This window comes from Orcinus orca, chromosome 15, assembly GCF_937001465.1.
Source record: "Orcinus orca chromosome 15, mOrcOrc1.1, whole genome shotgun sequence".
In the NCBI taxonomy this organism is placed as follows: domain Eukaryota; kingdom Metazoa; phylum Chordata; class Mammalia; order Artiodactyla; family Delphinidae; genus Orcinus; species Orcinus orca.
Genome location: NC_064573.1, coordinates 69,595,546 through 69,614,704, shown reverse-complemented (window position 1 = coordinate 69,614,704; position 19,159 = coordinate 69,595,546). Strand labels below are relative to the sequence as shown.

The 19,159-nt window shown below is 53.4% G+C and overlaps 1 protein-coding gene and 1 long non-coding RNA gene across 10 annotated transcripts in view; one reads left to right on the top strand and one right to left on the bottom strand.

The window, feature by feature from the left end:
- Positions 1-19,159, bottom strand: part of TPST2 (tyrosylprotein sulfotransferase 2) — a 56,285-nt gene that overhangs the window by 14,348 nt on the left and 22,778 nt on the right. For 6 of the 9 annotated variants that reach the window (XM_049697822.1, XM_049697823.1, XM_049697818.1 and 3 more), the window contains exons 2-3: positions 6,238-6,309; positions 867-1,772 (exon numbers count right to left, since the gene is read on the bottom strand). In XM_049697822.1, the coding sequence (XP_049553779.1) occupies positions 867-1,708 (842 nt within the window). In that variant the 5' untranslated portion in view covers positions 1,709-1,772; positions 6,238-6,309. Of the gene's footprint in view, positions 1-866; positions 1,773-6,237; positions 6,310-8,183; positions 8,316-19,159 lie in introns of those variants that run through there. The other 3 variants (XM_033412708.2, XM_033412710.2, XM_049697819.1) reach the window with 2 other exon arrangements.
- Positions 4,985-8,315, top strand: LOC117198101 (uncharacterized). Its single transcript, XR_004479034.2, has 3 exons — positions 4,985-6,003; positions 6,635-7,903; positions 7,983-8,315. It is a non-coding gene; the product is annotated as an uncharacterized LOC117198101 (long non-coding RNA).

Below are 19,159 nucleotides of genomic sequence, written 5' to 3'. Positions count from 1 at the left end.
GGAAGGCAGACAGCAAGGGACAGAAAGGGAGGGAGGATGGGTCCCAGCCACGGAGGGCTTGAGAACACAGGCACTGGAGTCCAACAGACCTGCGTTCAAATCCTGGCACCACCCTTTGCTAGCTGTGTGGCCTTAGGCCAGTAACTTTCCTGAGACTCAGTTTCTCCATCTGTAAAATGGGGATAAGAGCAGTTCCTATGTTCTAGGTGGCTGTGGGGATTAAAGGAATAATGATTGTTTGTGGCTTCACTCAGTGCTGGCCACACAGCAGACACTCAATAAACGAGAGTGAAGGTGAGCCTGATGAGTATTCCAATAAAAGCAAGATCAACACTGAAACGATGATAACGGGAATAAACCACCTAACGTGTATTAACCCATTTGATGTTCACACGTGAACATAGGTAGATTCTATCCCTATGCTACAGATGAGGAAATGAAAGCACAGAGAGGGAAAATTACTTGCTCAAGGTCACACAGCTAAAAAGTGGCAGACCTGGGATTCAAACCCAGACAGCCTGGTTCCAGAAACTATACTCTCAACCTTTACCTGCTACAGCTCACTACAAAGCATATTCACAGTTTGGAGAGGAGTGACTGCCCCATTTTTTGGATAATAAAGCCGAAATTCAGAGAGGTACAGTGACTTATTCAATGCCACAGAGCTATGAGGTGGGAGATCTGGTTCAAGGCTGTGCTCTGAACCACTCTCTTCCCAGATCTTCTCCAGTACAACAGAGGAGGCTCAGAGAGGCACAGTGACTTGCCCAAGGCCACACAGCTTGGAGGGGCAGAGCCGACCTTCCCACTGAGCATCTCTGACTCCGGGATCAGGGGTCTGAGCGGAAGGTGGGGGCTCCACTCACTTGGACAGGGAGACGCCGCCGGGCTTGCCGATGAGGTCCTCATGGTGCAGGACGGAGTCGCTCCAGGAGATGCCGAGGAAGTCGAGGATGAGCTTGAGGGAGCGCCGGGGGTGCAGTACCAGCTGCTCGTAGTACACGGGCAGGCACTTGTCCTCGCCCACCTCCATACACTGGGCGTACATCACCTCAATGGCCTTGTTCCACTTGGCGAGGCAGTCACGGTAGCTGCTGAGGTCGAAGCCGGCAATGGTGACCTTGCGGGTGATCATGGAGTGCACGGAGGCCCGGCCGTCCCGCACCATCAGCAGGAACTTGGAGTTGGGAAACAGGCGCGACAGGTAGACAGAGGACTTGAGCGTGAAGGGGTCTTTGTTGCAGAGGACGCGGGCCGGCTCTCCGTGCTTGGCGATCACCTCCAGGATGAAGGCCTGCATGGCAGCGTCCAGCACCTCGTCTGTCACACCCGCCTCGTCCAGCCGCAGCTTCTCCCGGCCCGACTTGGACCAGGCCTGGCGCATGGCCAGCACGCGGGGGATGATGCGGGTCTCCTCCCCGCAGCGCACCTCGGGGTGGGCGTCCAGCATCGCACGCATGAGCGTGGTGCCACTCCGGGGCACGCCCCCCACGAAGATGAGCGGCATGGCCTTGCCGTAGCGGTACTCCACGTGGTCCGTGCCCACCATCACCAGGTCCTCCTGCTCCGGCCGCATGGCCCGCCGGGGGCCCCGGGGGCCCCCCAGTGCCACCCGGCACTCCAGCACCTGCTGCCCAAGCTGGACCGCCAGCACCAGGGCCAGGGCGAAGCCGGCTGCCAGCAGTGCCCTCCGCACCGACAGGCGCATGCTGGGCCCGGGGCGGGGGGCGCGCTTCAGCGACAGGTGGGCGGGAGCCCCGCCGGGCTCACATCTGGGGAGAGAGAGGGACACGGGTGGTCAGGGAGGCCTGCGGGCTGCAGGCGCTTTACCATCCAGACCCCAAGAGCGGCAAGTATGAGGGTGCTGACGTTCAGAGCAGAACGCTACGGGGCACTGCATCCATCTTAATTCATGAGGTCCTCCAACAACCGTAAGCGTAGCTGCTATTATTACCTCAGGGGGCCCGATGGCCTGGGTTCAAATCCCTCCTGGCTACTTCCTAGCTGTGAGATCTTGCCCAGTTCCTTAACCACTCAATGCCTCAGTTTCCCCAACTGATAAATGGAAAGAGTAATAATTCTTTCAAAAATGGACTTTCTTGAAATACATTTATGTGAAATTCTTTGAAATGTGAAAATAATAAAGCACTAGAACATCAGATTTCAGCAGCACACTCGTTTGATAAAGACATGGGTTTTGCCTGTTTTGTTCATGGCTGTCTCCCCAGCTCCTAGCACGGTGCCTGGCCCCTAGTAGATGCTTAACAAATATTTACAGAACGTGCTTGGGTCCAATGAGCGTGGCCTGGCACAGAGTAAGTGCTAGGAAATGATTATGGTACAGCGAGGAGGGAACCAAGGTACAGAGTGACTGTTCACCGTTGTCCAGCTGGAAAGCGGCCAAGCCAGGGTCCATGATTTTGACCCAGGCCAGCAGGCTCATCAGCCGGCTCTGTGTCTGCTCTGAGTGACCACAGTCTGCCTCTGCAGGAGAGGCTTTTCAGAAGGTGCAAAATATCCTGGTCTGGGCTTCTTCCAGAATCGCCGTCCGTTCGTTCAGCCTTCACTCGGAAGCAATAAAAAGGTTTCAGGCACCTGCTCGAGGCTGGAGACAGGACAGTGGACGAGACAGCCAGGCCTCTGGCCTCAAGGAGCTTACAACTGAGTGGGGGATGTGGACGGTACACAAGCTACCGCCAGACCGTGATAATGACTTGCAAAGAAATAAGCTGGACACCATGAGAGAGATCAAGAAGGGGAAGGAAGAGGGAGGTTAAGGAGGACTTCTTGGAGGAGGTGACGTCCAAGCTGAGACCTGGATGAGAGGGAACTGGCGGTGTGAAAATGTGTGGGAAGGGTGCTCCAGGCAGAGGGAACGGAGAGTGCAAAACCCCAAGATGGGAGAGAGAGGGTTTGGTGTGTTCAAGAACCTGAGAGGAGGCTTCTGGGGCTGGAGCGGAGGGAAGGGGAAGATGGGGTGCAGCTGCCAGGCATGTCCTCAGGGGATGGGGAAGGAGCTGGACTTACTCTACGGGCAGCCCCTGGGGAGAGGGCCTGCAGGGGTGGGAACGGAGGCGGGGAGGTCAGTCAGGAGGCTCCTGCCCGTGTCCTGCGGAGACTTGGGGATGCTCAGACTAGGGGGGTGACGTGCGAACAGGGGGAGGGGATGACTTAGGACATGAATTATGACCCTGAGCCTAGCTCCTCACCCCTCCCAAATGTCACTAATAAAGATGATGAGACCTCAATGCCAATTCTTTAGGTAGGGGCTGGTTTCAAAGAGTAGGGGTCCACCCAGCCCAGCCACCCCTTCTCTAGTCACTCAAATGTCAGATCTATCCTCCTCCCCAATTCACCCTCAAGGCCCTTTGATTATGCAACCTCAGCCCAACGCAAAAGGTGCAGACCCAGATGCTGGACAGACAGCCCACCTCCGACCACCCAGCCCTTCTCTGCCTCACCCCCGCTGTGTTTCAGAACCTTCGTTTCCTCTCTCACCTCTTTCTAGAATCCAAGTGAGGGCCTGAGGTCTCTGGGCATTCAAGAAGTCAGACAGACCTGGGTTCAAATCCCAGCTCTGCCATTTCCTGTGTGGCTGTGTGAGCTTGGGCAACAGACTTCACTTCTCTGAGCCTCATCTGTAAAATGGGTCTAAGAGTGTCCACCTCAAAGGGCTATTATGAACATTAAATGACCCCCTTTAAGAACTTAAGAATGTGCCCGGCACATTGGGAGCATTTGAAAGAATATTAGCCATGATCACTGACTGGTTATTCATTTACCCCAACATTTCATGAGTTCCTACTGTGTGCGGGAGTTGGGCTATGGAGTTAAGAGACACAGCCTCAGCCCCCCGAGTCCACTCATACTGTGGACCCACACTAGGGAGGGGGTGACAGGTTCGACCTGTGTAGGTGAGGGAAGGCTTCCTGTAGGAGGCAGCCCTTGTGCCGAGTTCTAAGCAGTAGACAGGGAAGTTCTGAACAGCCAGGTGGAGAAGAGAGAGAAGGGAGTTCCTGGCAAAGGGAACAGCCAGTGCAAAGTAACAGGCAGGAAAGAGCCCAGCATGCCGGGGGGTTCAGGTGGCTTGGTGGATGGGACAGGGTCTGAAGGGAAAGGAGTGGGAGGCGGCCTTCTTCTTTGGATGGGAGGTTCACCGGAAACCACTAAAGGACCCGGCTGGCAGCTGGACCAATCCACCCACGAGGGCCTGGGCTGCCTGGGGCCCCTCAGGCCATAGCGAGTGGAAAATAAACATCAAAGCTGAAGAAGTACACAGCCTGGGGCCTGGGGTCGAAACTGCTAAGAGGCCCCGGCATTTCCTGGCCATGTGTCTTTGGGAGAGTCACTTCCTCCATCTAAGCCACAGTTTCCTCAGCTACAAAGACGGGTGGGTCCACTGACCTCAAAGACTGCTGTGAGGATTCTAGAAGCAACTGACAAAGCAAAGATGAGTCTCATCCGGGGGTTGCTGGCTTCTCTGAGCATCAGAAAATAGCTGGGGACCCTCTCCCCAGAAACCTGAGCCTATCATATGCTGCTGAAACTGTTGGCAGTTAATGTGTGCACTGGATTCATGTCTGGCATGGGGAAATCTAATTCCAGGGCTACTTTCAGCGGGGAAGCAGGCTGGACAGGACACAAAGTCCCTCAGAAATCCCTCTATGGCGCTCTCGGCTTCTTTAAATGCTCACTGAAATTCTCCCCTTAGACCTGAGAGTAGAATTCTGCCAATGATTATTATTTCAGTGTCAAAACCCTGGGGGACTGTCAATCACACTTTAGCTTGAATTAGTATAATCACCCTTTCTTCCTGACACTTGGTGGGGAGTGAGAGACTGAAGCTTAGGGGAACAGATGGCGATGGGGGATGCAGAGAAAGGGAGAAAAGGGGATAATTTGGGAAAGTGGTTTCCAAAAAGGATAGACACAGTGTGCCTGCCCGTGTGTGTGTGTGTGTGTGTGTGTGTGTGTGTGTGTGTGTGTGTGTGTGTGTGTGTGTGTGTGTGTGTGTGTGTGTGTTTATGTACTCTTCGAGCTTCTGTTTGGGGTTGGAAGTGACTTGGATACTAAATACCAGGGGAAAAGGCCTGGAAGAAGGGATAGACAGAATTTTTTTAAATGTTATCAACTCATGAGTTTTGCTTAATACTGAGCATTCATCTGGCTACAGCACTTCAAAACAAAGCACTGAGTTGTGTGTTTTTACATTGACTGAGCACGTCCTCTGCTAAAGCTTATTCCATGCCTCACGTAGCGGGATCCTCTCCGCCACCTCTGGGGTAGGGATGCCTCCTGCCCAGCAAGCAGCTCAGAGAGAAGAGGCAACTAGCCCGAGATGGATGGCATGGCTGGAGTGGCAGGCCTGGGTCAGACCAGGCTGCGGCTGAGCTGTTCACTGTCCTTGGACAGCACCCAGCGAAGGGCTCATCTCAGTCGCCAGGAGAAAACAGCTCAAAGCGGGCAAGTCAGCCGTGAGGAGGAGACTGCACAGACCTGGAAGATGGCTTGAGAAGCAAAGGCAGGGCCACTTGGCAGAGGGAAAGCAGCTGGGAGCCTAGGAAGCAGAAGGTGGCCTCCTGACCACCCAGAATCAGAGACTCCGCCCATTCCAGGAAGGGCCAGAGGGCCCAGCCCAGGGACTCCAGCCTGCCCTCCGTCCCCACCACCCTGTTGGACCCTGTCGAGGGAGGTGTCCCGGCATCCTGGCAGTGAGGATGGTGGCTAAGACCCTCAGACTTGGAGTCTTACAGCCCCAGGTTCAAATCCAGCCCCTGCCACTTGCCAGCTGGAGAGCCGGACACGGGACTTCGCCTCTCTGAGCTTCTGTTTTCTCCTCCAAAAACACGGGGGATGATAAGAAGCTTTGCTCAGGGAGCTGTTATGAGGTTCAGGGAGCTTTTGTGTGAAGGGCAAAGCACGCACGCCAAGAACACTGAGGCTGGAAGGTGGCACGCAGACGGCTGGGTTCTGGCCGTGCTTGAATCTGCCCACGAATGCCGGGTAAGTCCTGCCTGCTCAGGGACTCGGCCTTCTCCCATCTCCAGGAGAATCACGTTCCTAAGGGGTGAGGAAGAACAGAGGCCTGCCCTCTCCACGCTGCTGGGATCCAGCTTTGTCTGGATTTCTAACAGAGGAGAGAGCTGCCTGGGGGAGTTTGCTCGGCTGCCCAATCAGGAGGCTGGGGGCTGTCCCTGGAGGAGCCGGGTCTCTGGGGGACCTTCGGGAAGCACTTACCTCCCCTGGACACTCTCATCCCTGGGATCTAGCCCTCGTGGCTGCTTGCTAAGACTCTCCACGGGTTGAGCCCTGCAGAGGCAGAAGAGACGCTGCATTAGGTGCATTAGGGGTGGGTGCTATGGAGAGGGGCTGGGCCCCCTCGGAGGGGCAGAAGGGGATGCTGGGCTTCCCAAGGGTGCCCGACAGTGACTCTGGGAGACGAGCGGCAAGGCAGGGACAGGCCACCTCCGCCCAAGATGTTGAAGCTGGGGTCTAAATTCACTGATTCAGCCAGGGAGTGAACTGGCTCACTTCTCAGGCAGAGGGGTGTCAGCTGAGAACCTGAGCTAAGGCACTGCTGCCTTAGGAAGTAATGGGTCTCTTACAACCGGGCTCTCCCTTCTTCTTGGCCCAGGGACCTTGGACTTCAGGAAAAGTAAATATAACAAGAAGCAACAACCACCACCACTGTACCACGAATCACCATCTGGAATTGCTGGGTATGGTTGAACAGGCTGCGCACTGCTCAACTCCAAAGGGCACTGCGTACCCAGCCTATGACAAATATGGCGCCCCCTGGAGTTGGACAATGCCGTGCCGCCACTGCCACCTAACACTGACCAAATGCCTGCTGTGAGTGCCTTGTGCCATTTAATCCCCCAACGAGGAAAGTACGATACTCCCAATTTTACAGGTGAGGAAATGACACCAAGAGGAAGAGCAACTGACCCGGGGAACCAGGATCGCCATCCACATCTGTGAGACTCTGACGCCCAGCTCTTAACCACTGCATTAAAGGAATGGGCCGTGAACTCATGGGGTCTGGCATGAAGCCTGGCTCATGTGGAACCAATGGGATCTTGGTGTACGTGTCACTGCTATGCCCTTACCATTTACTGGGGGAGGGGGTGGGTGGCAGATTTTTAGTCCAATTCTCGCCTTCTCCCATTTTACAGATGTGAAAATTGAGGTTTGGGAGCAAAAATCTCTTCACAGAGTCACAGAGTCTGAGGCTCAACTTCCTTCTGCTTAGTCCCAGCCCAAGAGGTGGGGTGGGGGGCTTTAAGGATGCAGCTCTGGAGTCGGATGATTCCCTGACTAGGTAGATTGTTGTTCTTCCGAGCCTCGGTTTTCCTATGCTGTAAAATGGGCTATTGGGAGGTTTAAACAAGACAATAGCAAATACTCAAAAATCTCAGCAATTATTTTATTTGTGCCATGATGCAAATACATTGGGCGTAGGACCATTTTTGGGGTCCTCTTTCCCTTCCTATTGGCTCTCTCCTTGCCTCTATACAGTTTTTTTTCCTCTCCCTGAAATACCAGGGATTAGTATATCTAACCCCAGGAGGAGAAGGGTTCCCAGACCCTCCCCCTCCTCCCAGCTACAGAATACACAGGCTTGGCATTCCCAGGGCATATGGGTGGCCAGTGAAGAGAAGCCTGGTTCTTGGAATAACAACAACAAACACAATTAGGGACCAGGGCCCTTGAAGCTTTTCCGGAGACGAGATGGCTCAGGCCCAGCTGCCCTCAGGCGGCCCTTGAAATGCCAGAGAGTTCAAGAGGCCTGCCAGGCGGGCAGCTCCCACGGCCCCTTTCAGGGTGGTGAAACGGGGCTGTCAGAGCCTTCAGTCACTCAGAGCTGTGACGCCAAGACTCCGACATGACGCTTTAGCCACAGGTCAGTATTTAAATTTAAATTAAGTAAAATGGGGACCTCCCTGGTGGCGCAGTGGTTAAGAATCCACCTTCCAATGCAGGGGACACGGGTTCGAGCCCTGGTCCAGGAAGATCCCACATGCCACAGAGCAACTAAGCCCGTGCGCCACAACCACTGGGTCTGCACTCAAGAGCCTGCGAGCCATAACTACTGAGCCCACGTGCCACAACTACTGAAGCCCACGCATCTAGAGCCTGTGCTCCACAACAAGAGAAGCCACCGCAATGAGAAGCCCACGCACCTCAATGAAGAGTAGCCCGCGCTCGCTGCAACTAGAGAAAGCCAGTGCACAGCAACGAAGACCCAACGCAGCCAAAATAAAATAAAATAATTAAAAATAAATAAATAAAGTAAAATTAAATAAAATTTAAAATCCAGCTCCTCATTGGCACTGGTCACAATTCAACAGCCCAGTGGCCCCCTGGGGGCTACCATACTGGGCAGAGCAGAGCTAGGATGGAGGCAGCACATGATGGCCCTTGGGCCAAATCCACCCCTCAGCCTGTTTTGTAAGGCCTGCAAGCTAAGAATGACTTTTACATTTTTTTTTTTTTTTAAGGGAAAGAGGAGGAAGAGGATGAGGGGCGGGGCTGGGGGGAGGGGAGGGGGAAGCAGCAGCAATAAGAAAAATTCTACGTGTTCTGCAAAACCTGAAATATTTACTATCTGGTCATTTATAGAAAAAGTTTTCAGGCCCCTGATCTAGAATATTCCCATCATTCACACAAAGTTCTACTGGACAACGCAGACTTGGAAGACACGTGAGAGGCATGGGGAGGGGTCACTGAACCCTCCTTTTCTTGCAGGAGGAACATCAGCATTTATTAAGCACCACTGTACATTTAACACCAGACCAAGGAAGTTCCACACCGCTACCTCATTTTCTCCTCATGGCAGGGCGGAGTGGGGAGGGGGCGCCTTGGTTCTCCAATTTACGGATGACAAACGCCCATGGGGGTTCAGGGTAAGCACGACTGTGCCAAAAAGCGAAACCACCAAGTCAACCGAACCAACCAGCAAACACAAACCCCATGTACGAAAAATGAGGAGGGAACAGACTCAAAATGCCACAGGGGTGGTAGGTGATAATATTTTTCTCCTAAAAACACATGATGTTGGGCTTCCCTGGTGGAGCAGTGGTTAAGAATCCACCTGCCAATGCAGTAGACCTGGGTTCAAGCCCTGGTCTGGGAAGATCCCACATGCGGCGGAGCAACTAAGCCCGTGAGCCACAACTACTGAGCCTGTGCTCTAGAGCCCACGAACCACAACTGCTGAAGCCTGCGTGCCTAAAGCCCGTGCTCCGCAACAAGAGAAACCACCATAATGAGAAGCCCGCGCACCGCAACGAAGAGTAGCCCCCGCTTGCAGCAACTAGAGAAAAGCCCCTGCGCAGCAACAAAAACCCAACGCAGCCAAAAACAAATAAATAAATTTATTTTAAAAAAAAACAAACAAAAAGAACACACGGTGTTGTTATATTACCTTGATCTATATAATAATAAAATGGCTGGTATTTTTTGAATTGTATGCCAGCCATAGTAGGGGGTCAGACTGTTTGGGCTCAAATCCTGGCTCCACCAGCTACTGGCTGTGTGATCTTGGCAAGTCACTTAACCTCTCTGAGCCTCAGTTTCCTTCTGTACAATGGAGATGACAACAATACCTCCTAGGAGGCTCATGTACGGCCCCAGGGCACTAGAAATGTGGCCAGTGTAAATGTGGAACTAGCCTCATACGAGTATTGGGAAGTATAAATGTTAGAACGTGTTAGAACAGAACCTGGCCCACAGCAAGTGTGCCTTACTAAGAGGGAAAGCCAGTTTCCAAATCTGGTTCTGTCTTAACAATAACATCCTTGGTCTCATGTCACATGGCTCATAAAACGGGGGCAGCAGGAGAGGATGGGAGAGGACTTCGCTCCCTTCTCACTGACCCATGAGCTGCCCTGAATGACCACTGGAAGGAAGGGGAGGGGAGGGGGGCTGGTCAGTCTTCAAGATGCTCTTAGGCCGGATTCATTCATTCCCCAAATGTTTACTGAGCACGTACTATGCTTGCAAGTAGATGCTGGAACACCTCAAGGGCGGCACACCAAGGCCTCTGCCCTTACGGAGATGTTGTTCTAGTGGGGATCCAGGAAACCAGCACATCAGATAATCACGACTGTGATTGTGTAATGCCCCCCGTGGGAGGGGAAGACATGCCCTAAGGGGTCAGACTCATTTGAACTTTCCAATTCTGCATGATTTCTCCAAGCTCGGCAGACCAAGAGGTTCCCAAGATTGGGGGGCAGGGGTGGGGGGCTGGAGCACAGGACGCCAGCTCAGGGGGCAGGTCATGGCACTTGCAGAGGAGCCTTGGAGGGGTACCTGGTAGCCACATGCCTAAGCTCAGCCATCAGCCTCGCAAGCCCTCTCAGTGGGGACCAACTCCCAAACATTCCATCACCATGGCAACCACCTGCCGCTGGGCCCTGCGACCTCACTGCCCCAAGCCTCCCGAGCAGATTAGGGGAGACCGGAGTTCCCTTCAGGATCCCTGGGGATCAGAGACCTCCAACCCACTCCGGAGGGAAGCCAGCCAAGAAGAGCCTGCCAGGATCCAATGGGGCAAGAGGAAGAGGCAAAAGAATCATTCTGAGGTTCTGGATGATGCTTGAGCATAAGAAGTACCATGAGGTGGCTCAAGAGGAAAGAAGAAAAGCCAGGCTGGAGCGCGGCCTCAGAAATATTAGCTCACACTTACCAAGCACTTTCTGTGCACCAGGTACTGAGCTAAGGGTTTTGCATATATCACGGAATTTTGTCCTCACTACCCTGTCCAGGATCCCATCTGACTCTCCCTTATTAACCATCTCTTTTTTTTTTTTTTTGTGGTACACGGGCCTCTCACTGCTGTGGCCTCTCCTGTTGCGGAGCACAGGCTCCGGACGCACAGGCTCAGCGGCCATGGCTCACGGGCCCAGCCGCTCCGCGGCATGTGGGATCTTCCCGGACCGGGGCACGAACCCATGTCCCCTGCATCGGTAGGCGGACTCTCAACCACTGCACCACCAGGGAAGTCCCCTTATTAACCATCTCTTTACTGGGGCTCAGAGACGTAGGTTCACCTGCCCAAGGCCACAGAGCTGGTAAGCAGGAGAGTAAAAGGAAAACCCAAATCTTCCTCTCTCTCCATAGCCCATGCTCCTAGATCCCTCCTTCCTGACAAGCTTTGCATTTTTTTTTAACCTAAAATGATCAAAGCTGGACCCCCACATGCCACCCTGCCTCCCTCTCAGAGGCCCAGTTCAGCACCCTGCTGGCACAAGCTCAGGGTGGGGAGTGATGAGGGCGGAGGTTACTTCTTGGCTCTTGTACTCAGAGGCTGGGTGTCCTGCGTCAATCCAGCTCTCCAAGCCTCAGTGTTACCATCTGAGAAATGGGAGTAACACTTGGGACAAAGAGAGTCACGAGGAATTCCATAACTTCATTGTGCCCAGCACAGACGTGCAAAAACGTCAGCACTGAATATTATGATCATTGTCATCACAGCACGCGGATGAAGACTGGAAGGAACCCGAAGACGAAGAAGCCAGTGGCCCGGTGAGGCGGGGTTGGCAAACTTCTGTGAAGGGCCAGGAAGCCAATGATTTTGGCCCCGTGGGTCAGAGGGTCTGTGACAGCTACCCACTCTGCCTCTGCACCATGAAAGCAGCCAGAAACAGCACATCCAGGAACACACACGGCTGGATTCCAGCGAGACTATTAACGAAATCAGGCGGCAACCTTGATGCGTCCCTCAGGCCATCGTGGGCCAGGCCCCTGCTCTGTACGAGCTCCCAGGGGAACTAGGACAAACTCACAAAACGCAAATGCCGTGGGTGACCGTGGAAGCCGGTGCATATTCGGGTTCTGGGCCCAATCTCAGAAGGCCTAGTGGGAGGACTCAGGCAGCCGGCCTCTGGTGAGAAAATGGACAACTCGGGAAAATATTTGATATTTTTTAGAAAAAGAAATGCATGTGCACACAGAATCATCCGGTGTCTGGCCTGTTGCCAAGTAAAGATTTAAGGATAGAGACTTGTGCGTGCCTGGCACTTTGCTGTGCATTTTGCCTCTAACAACCCGGGGAGTAGGGCGAGGCACGCTTATTAGCCCCGTTTGACAGAGGCGGAAGCTGAGGCTCAGAGAGGTGAAGCGTGCAGCCCGAGGTCACACAGACAGGAACGGTCTGAGCCTGAAGTGGAACCCAGCTCTGTCTGATGCCAGAAGCCAAGCTTTGAACCATCACCCCCAAACCTCTACCCTGCCCAACTCACAGATGGGGGCGATGCATGTCCAAGGTCATGCAGCTGCCCGGGGCAGTAACCAGCTCAGCCTCTTGGCTCCCATGTTCCAGCCTTGCCCCCAGCACCTGGTGCAGCCCTCCCTCTGGGCTTCCTGTTCGGGAACACACGGGCCCCTGCCTGATCAAGAGTATAAACAGGAAAAGGCCAGGGTGACCTTGCAAGGCCCGGGCTTCCTTCACCCACGCCACACAACACACACACACACACACACACACACACACACACACACGACCTGTCTCCATTCCTCTGTCTAGAAGCTTCCAGAAGTAGGGGTGGCGGGGGTGGGATGAGCACTGTAGTGGGAGTTGTACACACTGGGCTTGGAGTCCGGTTCTGGTGGTTACTAGCAATGCAGCCTTGGTTGGAGCAGGGGAGGTAAACAGCGATGTTACCTAACTCCTCTGTGCCTCAGTTTTCTCATCTGTGGGTGCTACCGTGAACTGATAGCGCTCAGAGCTTTGTTACTGTATCACTGTTATTTCTCCCCTTTAAGGTGGTTCGAAACCTCTGCGCGCATCAGAATCACCTGAAATTCTTAGAAGACAGATTCCTGGGTCCTGCCCCCAAATATTCCGATTTGGAAGCTCTCCGACGGAGCCCAGGAATCTGCATTTACCGAGCGCTGCCCCTCCCCCTGAGCTATGAAACACTGCGTGGGGCACTGAATTCAGCACTTGAGGGCTATGTACTGGCCAGGCTCGGGGACTGCAGTGGTCCCAGCATGGAGGCCAAGAACCGGACAGGCCCAGGTGCAATCTGGGCTCACCCACCCACTAGCTGTGTGACCCTGAGCCAGCGACTTCTCCTTTCTGGGCCTTACTTGCCTCCTCTCCAGAATAAGGGTGCAAAGCGCACCCACCTGGTGGGCTGTCGTGAGGCTGGCACACAGTGTGAGCTTAAGTGACATCGTTTCTTAGGAGAGACACAGGTCTGCCAGTGAGGAGTGTCAGGGCAACAGACACAGGACAGACAGACAAGCCACCCAGAGGGGGAAGGACCCCAGGACAGGGGGCGTGCACGTCCGGGTGCTAGAGCTCCCAGGGCCACACCCAACGGTCAGCCGGACGGACCCCGCACGGGGCAGCGTCCAGCACCATCACTGACTCTCCCACAACCCGGAGGGAGAAAGCACCTCTCTGATCAGGGCACAAATAAGAAATGCAGACTAGGGAAGCAGCTGCCCATGCTCTCAGGGCGGTGCCGGGCAGCGGTAGGACTCGAACCCACGCCCAGTGGGGTCTTTGACCTTTCTGCTGCCATGAACCCTGTTAACCATCTGGTGAAACCTACGGACCCCTTCCCAGAAGAGTGTTTTTAAATGGAATCAATTACGTAAGAGTAAAAGGAAACTATTTATAGTCGAGTCTGGCTAAGAACACACTGATGAAGACGCTGTGATACTGTCACCTACATGCTGCTTCATTAAAGCCATGAATAACCAGATGGAGGGGTGGGCCTCACAACGACCGTCATTGGCGTGTTGTGATGTGTACAGGTGTCTGCGGCAACAGGAATATGATATGAAGATACATACGGTTTCTGCTGGTGACCAAGGCCCAACTACTGCTGCTACTACCATGACTGCCATTTGTCACCTACATTGACGCCTGGAGATGTTAATTAATATAAACAAAGATGTCATTTTTTTTCCTATCCAGATTCCCGGGCCCCTGGGAACCAAAGACTGTGACTCGGGGAGCCAAGAGCTGCACCCCTGCCTCAGGAGGGCCCTGGGTCCCATTCCTTCCTCTCCCTGCCCATTTCCTCGCTCCACCATCAAACGAGAGCATGGGAAGGGTGTGTACCAGGAAAAGCTCAATGGCATATTCTGGGGTGTGGTTTAGCCGTTTTGATTTTATTTAAAAAATAAAAGACACTTCCCTGGCGGTCCAGTGGTTAAGACTCTGCAGGGGGCCCAGGTTCGATCCCTGGTCAGGGAACTAAGATCCTACACGCCCTGTGGCATGAGCAAAAAATAAATAAATAAATATTTTAAATAAATAAATAAAAATCAGAGACAATGGAACTATTATGAAAGGCATGTGACGTCCACCCATGCTGGCCTCACATGCCAGCACGTGACCTTGGAGAGTAACTCCAGTCAGAAGTGGGTGGAGGACATCAGGGACCGGAGTGGGGGTGACCTTGGCCTCAGACACTGCACACAGGGCCCTGAGGGGAAGAAGAACAAGGCGTGTGCATCTCCATTGCCAGCAGAGGACAGAGTCCCAGGTATGTGGTCAGTCTGCCCGGGTGTACACCTGCCTCTGCTCCAGGCCCCTAGCGGTGTCCTCTCCTCTCCCTGGGCCTCAGTTTCCTCATCTGTAAAATGGGTCCACCAACTCTTACTAGCAAGGCTGCGGCAAGGATTTAAGTGAGATGGAGGCTTAACTGTGAGAAAGCACATAGGGCTGAGGCTGAGGTTCCACACGAACATGTGAGACGGAAGTCAGCAATGGGGGGGCAAGAGGGTGGGCAAAGGAGGTTGGCGGGGCCCAGGCTGTAAGTAAGGAGCTTGGGGTTATCCTGGGGGCAGTGGGAAGTGGTGAGTGCTGGTGAGGTTCGCGCTCTGGGGGTGGACACGGCTTCTTCCAGTGTAGGATGGCTTAGTAGACGAGGGCTGGAGGCCAGGTTAGAGGTGCCGGGGGATCCAGGGACCACCTCAAAGGAGAGGAGACGAGGCCAAATGCTCTGGGCCAGAGGAGGTGACACAGAGACCCCACTCTAGCCTCAGGCCAGGCGTTCATTCTGGTTTTTCCATAACACTTTAGGGGAAAACCCGAACAAACTTTATGGCCAACCCAATACTTTCTGTCTCTGGATTTGCCTCTTCTGAACATTTCATATAAACGGAATAACATAAAACAGGGTCTTTCGCTTCTTTCCTTTAGCATAATGTTTTCAAGGTTCACCCATTGGTTTTGATTTTTTTTAATTTGCATTAAAATAGTATTTATCTTGATGCTGAGCTCTGGGGCACTCCCTTAAATTCTGTACCCAAGTCAAGCGCCTCATATACCTAATCTCAGCTCTGGGTCTCGGGATCCCTCCAGACTAAACCCTAAATTGAGTACACAGTTCTGTTCACACTGTGCCCAGGAGCCGGGGAGCTTGGGACACCCCCCAAAACGCTCCCGGCCTTGACAGCAGAGGCTGCTGGGAGTCCCTTGAGGAAATCCATGTGGAGTGGTGGCAATGGGTCCCCACAAAGCCCCACTCCTCCTGGAGTGATTCTGTCTCCACCTGCCCTGAGAAATCCTACTGCAACTTCTGCTTTGAGATGAGCATTTACTGAGCTCTGGCTGTATACATCATGTGTCACCTCTCCACACACTGGGCTCAGTGGGCAGCCACTTCATTCCCTTTCCTTGGACAGTCACAGCGCACCCACCTCAAAGACACAGGGCATCTGAGAACACGGGAGGTGAGGCACATGGCAGGGATGCCCAGTGGTTAAGGGCCTGCATGGAGGGCTCGGGAGGGGCTGGGGCCGCATCCGGCTCTGCCAAGGACAGGCCAGGAGACCTGGGCCTGGTTAACGTCAACAGCCTCAGTTTCCTCATCTGTAAAATGGGGCTGAACTGCCCACCTCAGAGGGTTGCTGTGATGACCACTGAGGCAAGTGCTTAGGGCAGGACCCGGCAGGAGGAGGAGTTCAGTAAATGTCAGCTCTTAATTTATCATCATCTCTAACTAGACACCCTAATTAAATATTCCACGGCACAACAATAACAGACCTGGTATTTTTTACGGATACGACCGTAAAAAAAGAAGGATTCATTACCCTATGGGTCATCTAGGATGTGATGTTAGGTGATAAAAAGGTTATCTGATCCCACTCTGGTAGACATTTATGTTGGGAAAATACTCCAGAAAGGTATACCCTAAACTGCTAACTGGGGCTTCACTAATTTCTCCTTTTTTCCCTCTGGATTTTCTAACTATTCTACAGTGGATGTTTATCAATGGTGTGATGTAAAATAAAAGAATGGAAAAAAGAAATTGGGTGATTTCTAGGTTTGCTGCACAATATTGAGACCTGAAGACTCGGAAGGTAGAGCTGGCCTTGGAGGAAGCCTGGTGAAAGCCCAGAGAGTCTGGCCAAGGTCACACAGCAAGGTCATGGTGCAGCCAGGCCTGGGCCCAGCTCTCCAGACACCCTGACCCAGGCTCCTCCCTGCTGGCATCATGCTGGTTCATTCTCCTAGTAAGATGAGGTAGGCTGGCCTCCTGGTTAAGAGCCTGGCTCTGGAGTCAGGCTGCAGATCCTGGCGGGGCCATGAGCTACATTACCCTGGGCAAGACGCTTAACTTCTGTGGGCATCAGTTTCCTCCTCTGTACAATGAGAATCAGACTTGCAGCAGTGCCATAGGGCTTTTGTAAGAGTTAAATAAGATAATACATGAAAAGCATTTTGTACCATGCCTACCAAACAGTAGGTACTCTAGGCCCTATTATTATTATTATTGTTGTTACTATTATTATTACTATCAGTATTAGTATTTGGAATCTAGCAATGTCATAGAGAATCTTTTGTAGGGCACAGAATGCTAACTCAACAGGAAGGAAATTTCGACTTGGGTACTAGGGAGCCATGGCAGGTGTTTGAGCAGGAGAGGAGCAGTACGACTCTGCAGCTGCACAGGGCTGGCAGCCAGCGCCCACCTACAGGGACTGTCTCCGCCAAGGTCCTCGGTCACAGGCTCCACACCCTTGGCAGTCCTCCCAGAGTTGCTGGGCCAAACCACAGTGCAACTGCCACAGGCTACAGCCCTGCCACCTCCGGCCTTGCCCGCTTCCTGGGTGCCAGTTTGGCTGGTGAACATCCAGTGATCAACAAGCTGGGGGACTTGAAGCAGCCCACACAGCCTCACATGTGATGATCAGGAGGTCCAGATGCCCGGCAGGGAACACAGGGTGGCAGAGGAGAAGTGGCCCCTACATCAGAGCCATGAAGACCGATTTTCAGTCAAGCCGAGCTCCTACTTTGCTGTGTGACCTTGGGAAAGTCCCTTCCCATCTCTGAGCTCAAGTTTGCCCATATGGAAAGAAGAGCTTAACTGCTTCATATGCTTAGGGGCTGCCAGAGGGATGCAACACAATAAAACAACAATGGTTTCCTCTGACTGTGCTCCTGCTAGGTGCCAGGCGCTGTGCTGAGCACTTCAGGTGTGTACCCTCACTAAATCCCTGCACTCTACAAGTGGGTCCCTGGACCATCCCTGTTTTTTAAATTTATTTAATTACTCAAGTCACACTTATAACCTCCATATTTAAAAATAATAGAAAAGGCTTAAGTCTCCTTGGAGCAAAATCTCCAGTCTTGTCCTCTTGCCTCATTTCTAAGAGGTAACCGCTGTCTATCATCTTAGGGAGGAGCCCCCGACACCTGCTTTCTATGAAGTTACAGCCAAAATCATATCTGAATGGAAATCACATAGGGCCTCTCTCCCACCCTCCCTGCCACCCATCCTTTCGTCCTTCCATTCACCCTTCCTCCCTCTAGCCACATACTGTCCTATCACACAGTAGATCTCAACTGGGCCTGATTTTGCCCCTCTGGGGCCAACTGGCGATGTCCGGAGACAGTCTGGGCTGTCACAACTAGGGATCATCTGATGGGTAGAGGCCAGGGAGGCTACAATGCCCAGCACCCACCACAAAGAACCATCCAGCCCCAAATGTCGGTAATGCTACTAGGGCTGAGAGGTCCTGGATCACACGTAACCTGAAACTGGATCGGTTCACTCCACACCAGGTTGGGGAGATTTTCCCATGTCAGCATACTGATTCTGTCATTCAGTACACACTGCCTGAGCACCCACTGTGCGCCAGGCCCTGTTCTAGCACGGGGCCACATCAGTTATTGAGCCAGGCAAAGCCCCGGCCATCCTCTCGGGAGACAAGACACATCCATGTGCAGGACCCCAGTGGGTCTCCCTCCCTCTTTTTAATTGCTCCAGAGCGTCCCCGGCAGGGACGGCTGACCACTCATTCGGCCAAAGCCTTCCTGATGGACACTGAGGCTATTTCCATCTTTGACGCAACACGCCCCATCACAGAGGGACATGCCTCCTTGTGCTCGTGGGTGAGAGGCACCCCACGGCCTTGATGATGCATCAGCAGGGTTCCCTGGAAGCTTGCTGGTCCCACTCCAGAGGTACAGCATCAGAGTCTGCATTTCACCCAGCCCCCAGGCATCCCCACGCACATTAAAACTCGAGAAGCACGGCTCCACTCTAAGTAGCCACCTAAAAGCAGTTGGCTGGCTTGGGGGCCAGGCATCCTCTACGTTTCAGCAGAAGTGCCTTCCAAAGACCCTCCTGCCAACGGTCTGCAATTCCCCCGTCTGCACCAACTCTGTATTGTCAGATGTTACTGTTTTTGCCGAGCTGACGGTTCCTCCCGTTTTCCAGATGTGCAGACTGAGGCTAGACAACCAAACCCCGGGGCTGATGACTTCTAAGGCCTCTGCCATCTCTGGCTTTTAGGATTTGGCCACATCCTGGGCATGTTCCATGCCAGCTTCCCTCCCAAGCACTCTGGCTCTCAGAGAGCAAAGCTGCTTACCTAGCAAAGGAAGACGTCCTGCGGGAGAGCAGCTCTGTAGAGGGAAGGGGAGCTTCTGAAAATACCACCGGGGAGGCTGCCCTGTGCCCATTCATGTCCAGTCATCCAGGACAAAGGACCGGCTGGATCCTGGTGCCCACCTGCCCTTTAATGCACAGGAGGTGACGCCAGGACTCTGGGATAAGGGCAAGGATGGGGGAAGGAAAGGGCTCTGGAGCCAAGGAGCTGGTGGGGACCCCAGCTTTGCTCTCACTAGCTGCACATCAGTTTCCTCTCCTGAAAAATGGGCTCATGCCACTCACTTTGGAGAGCT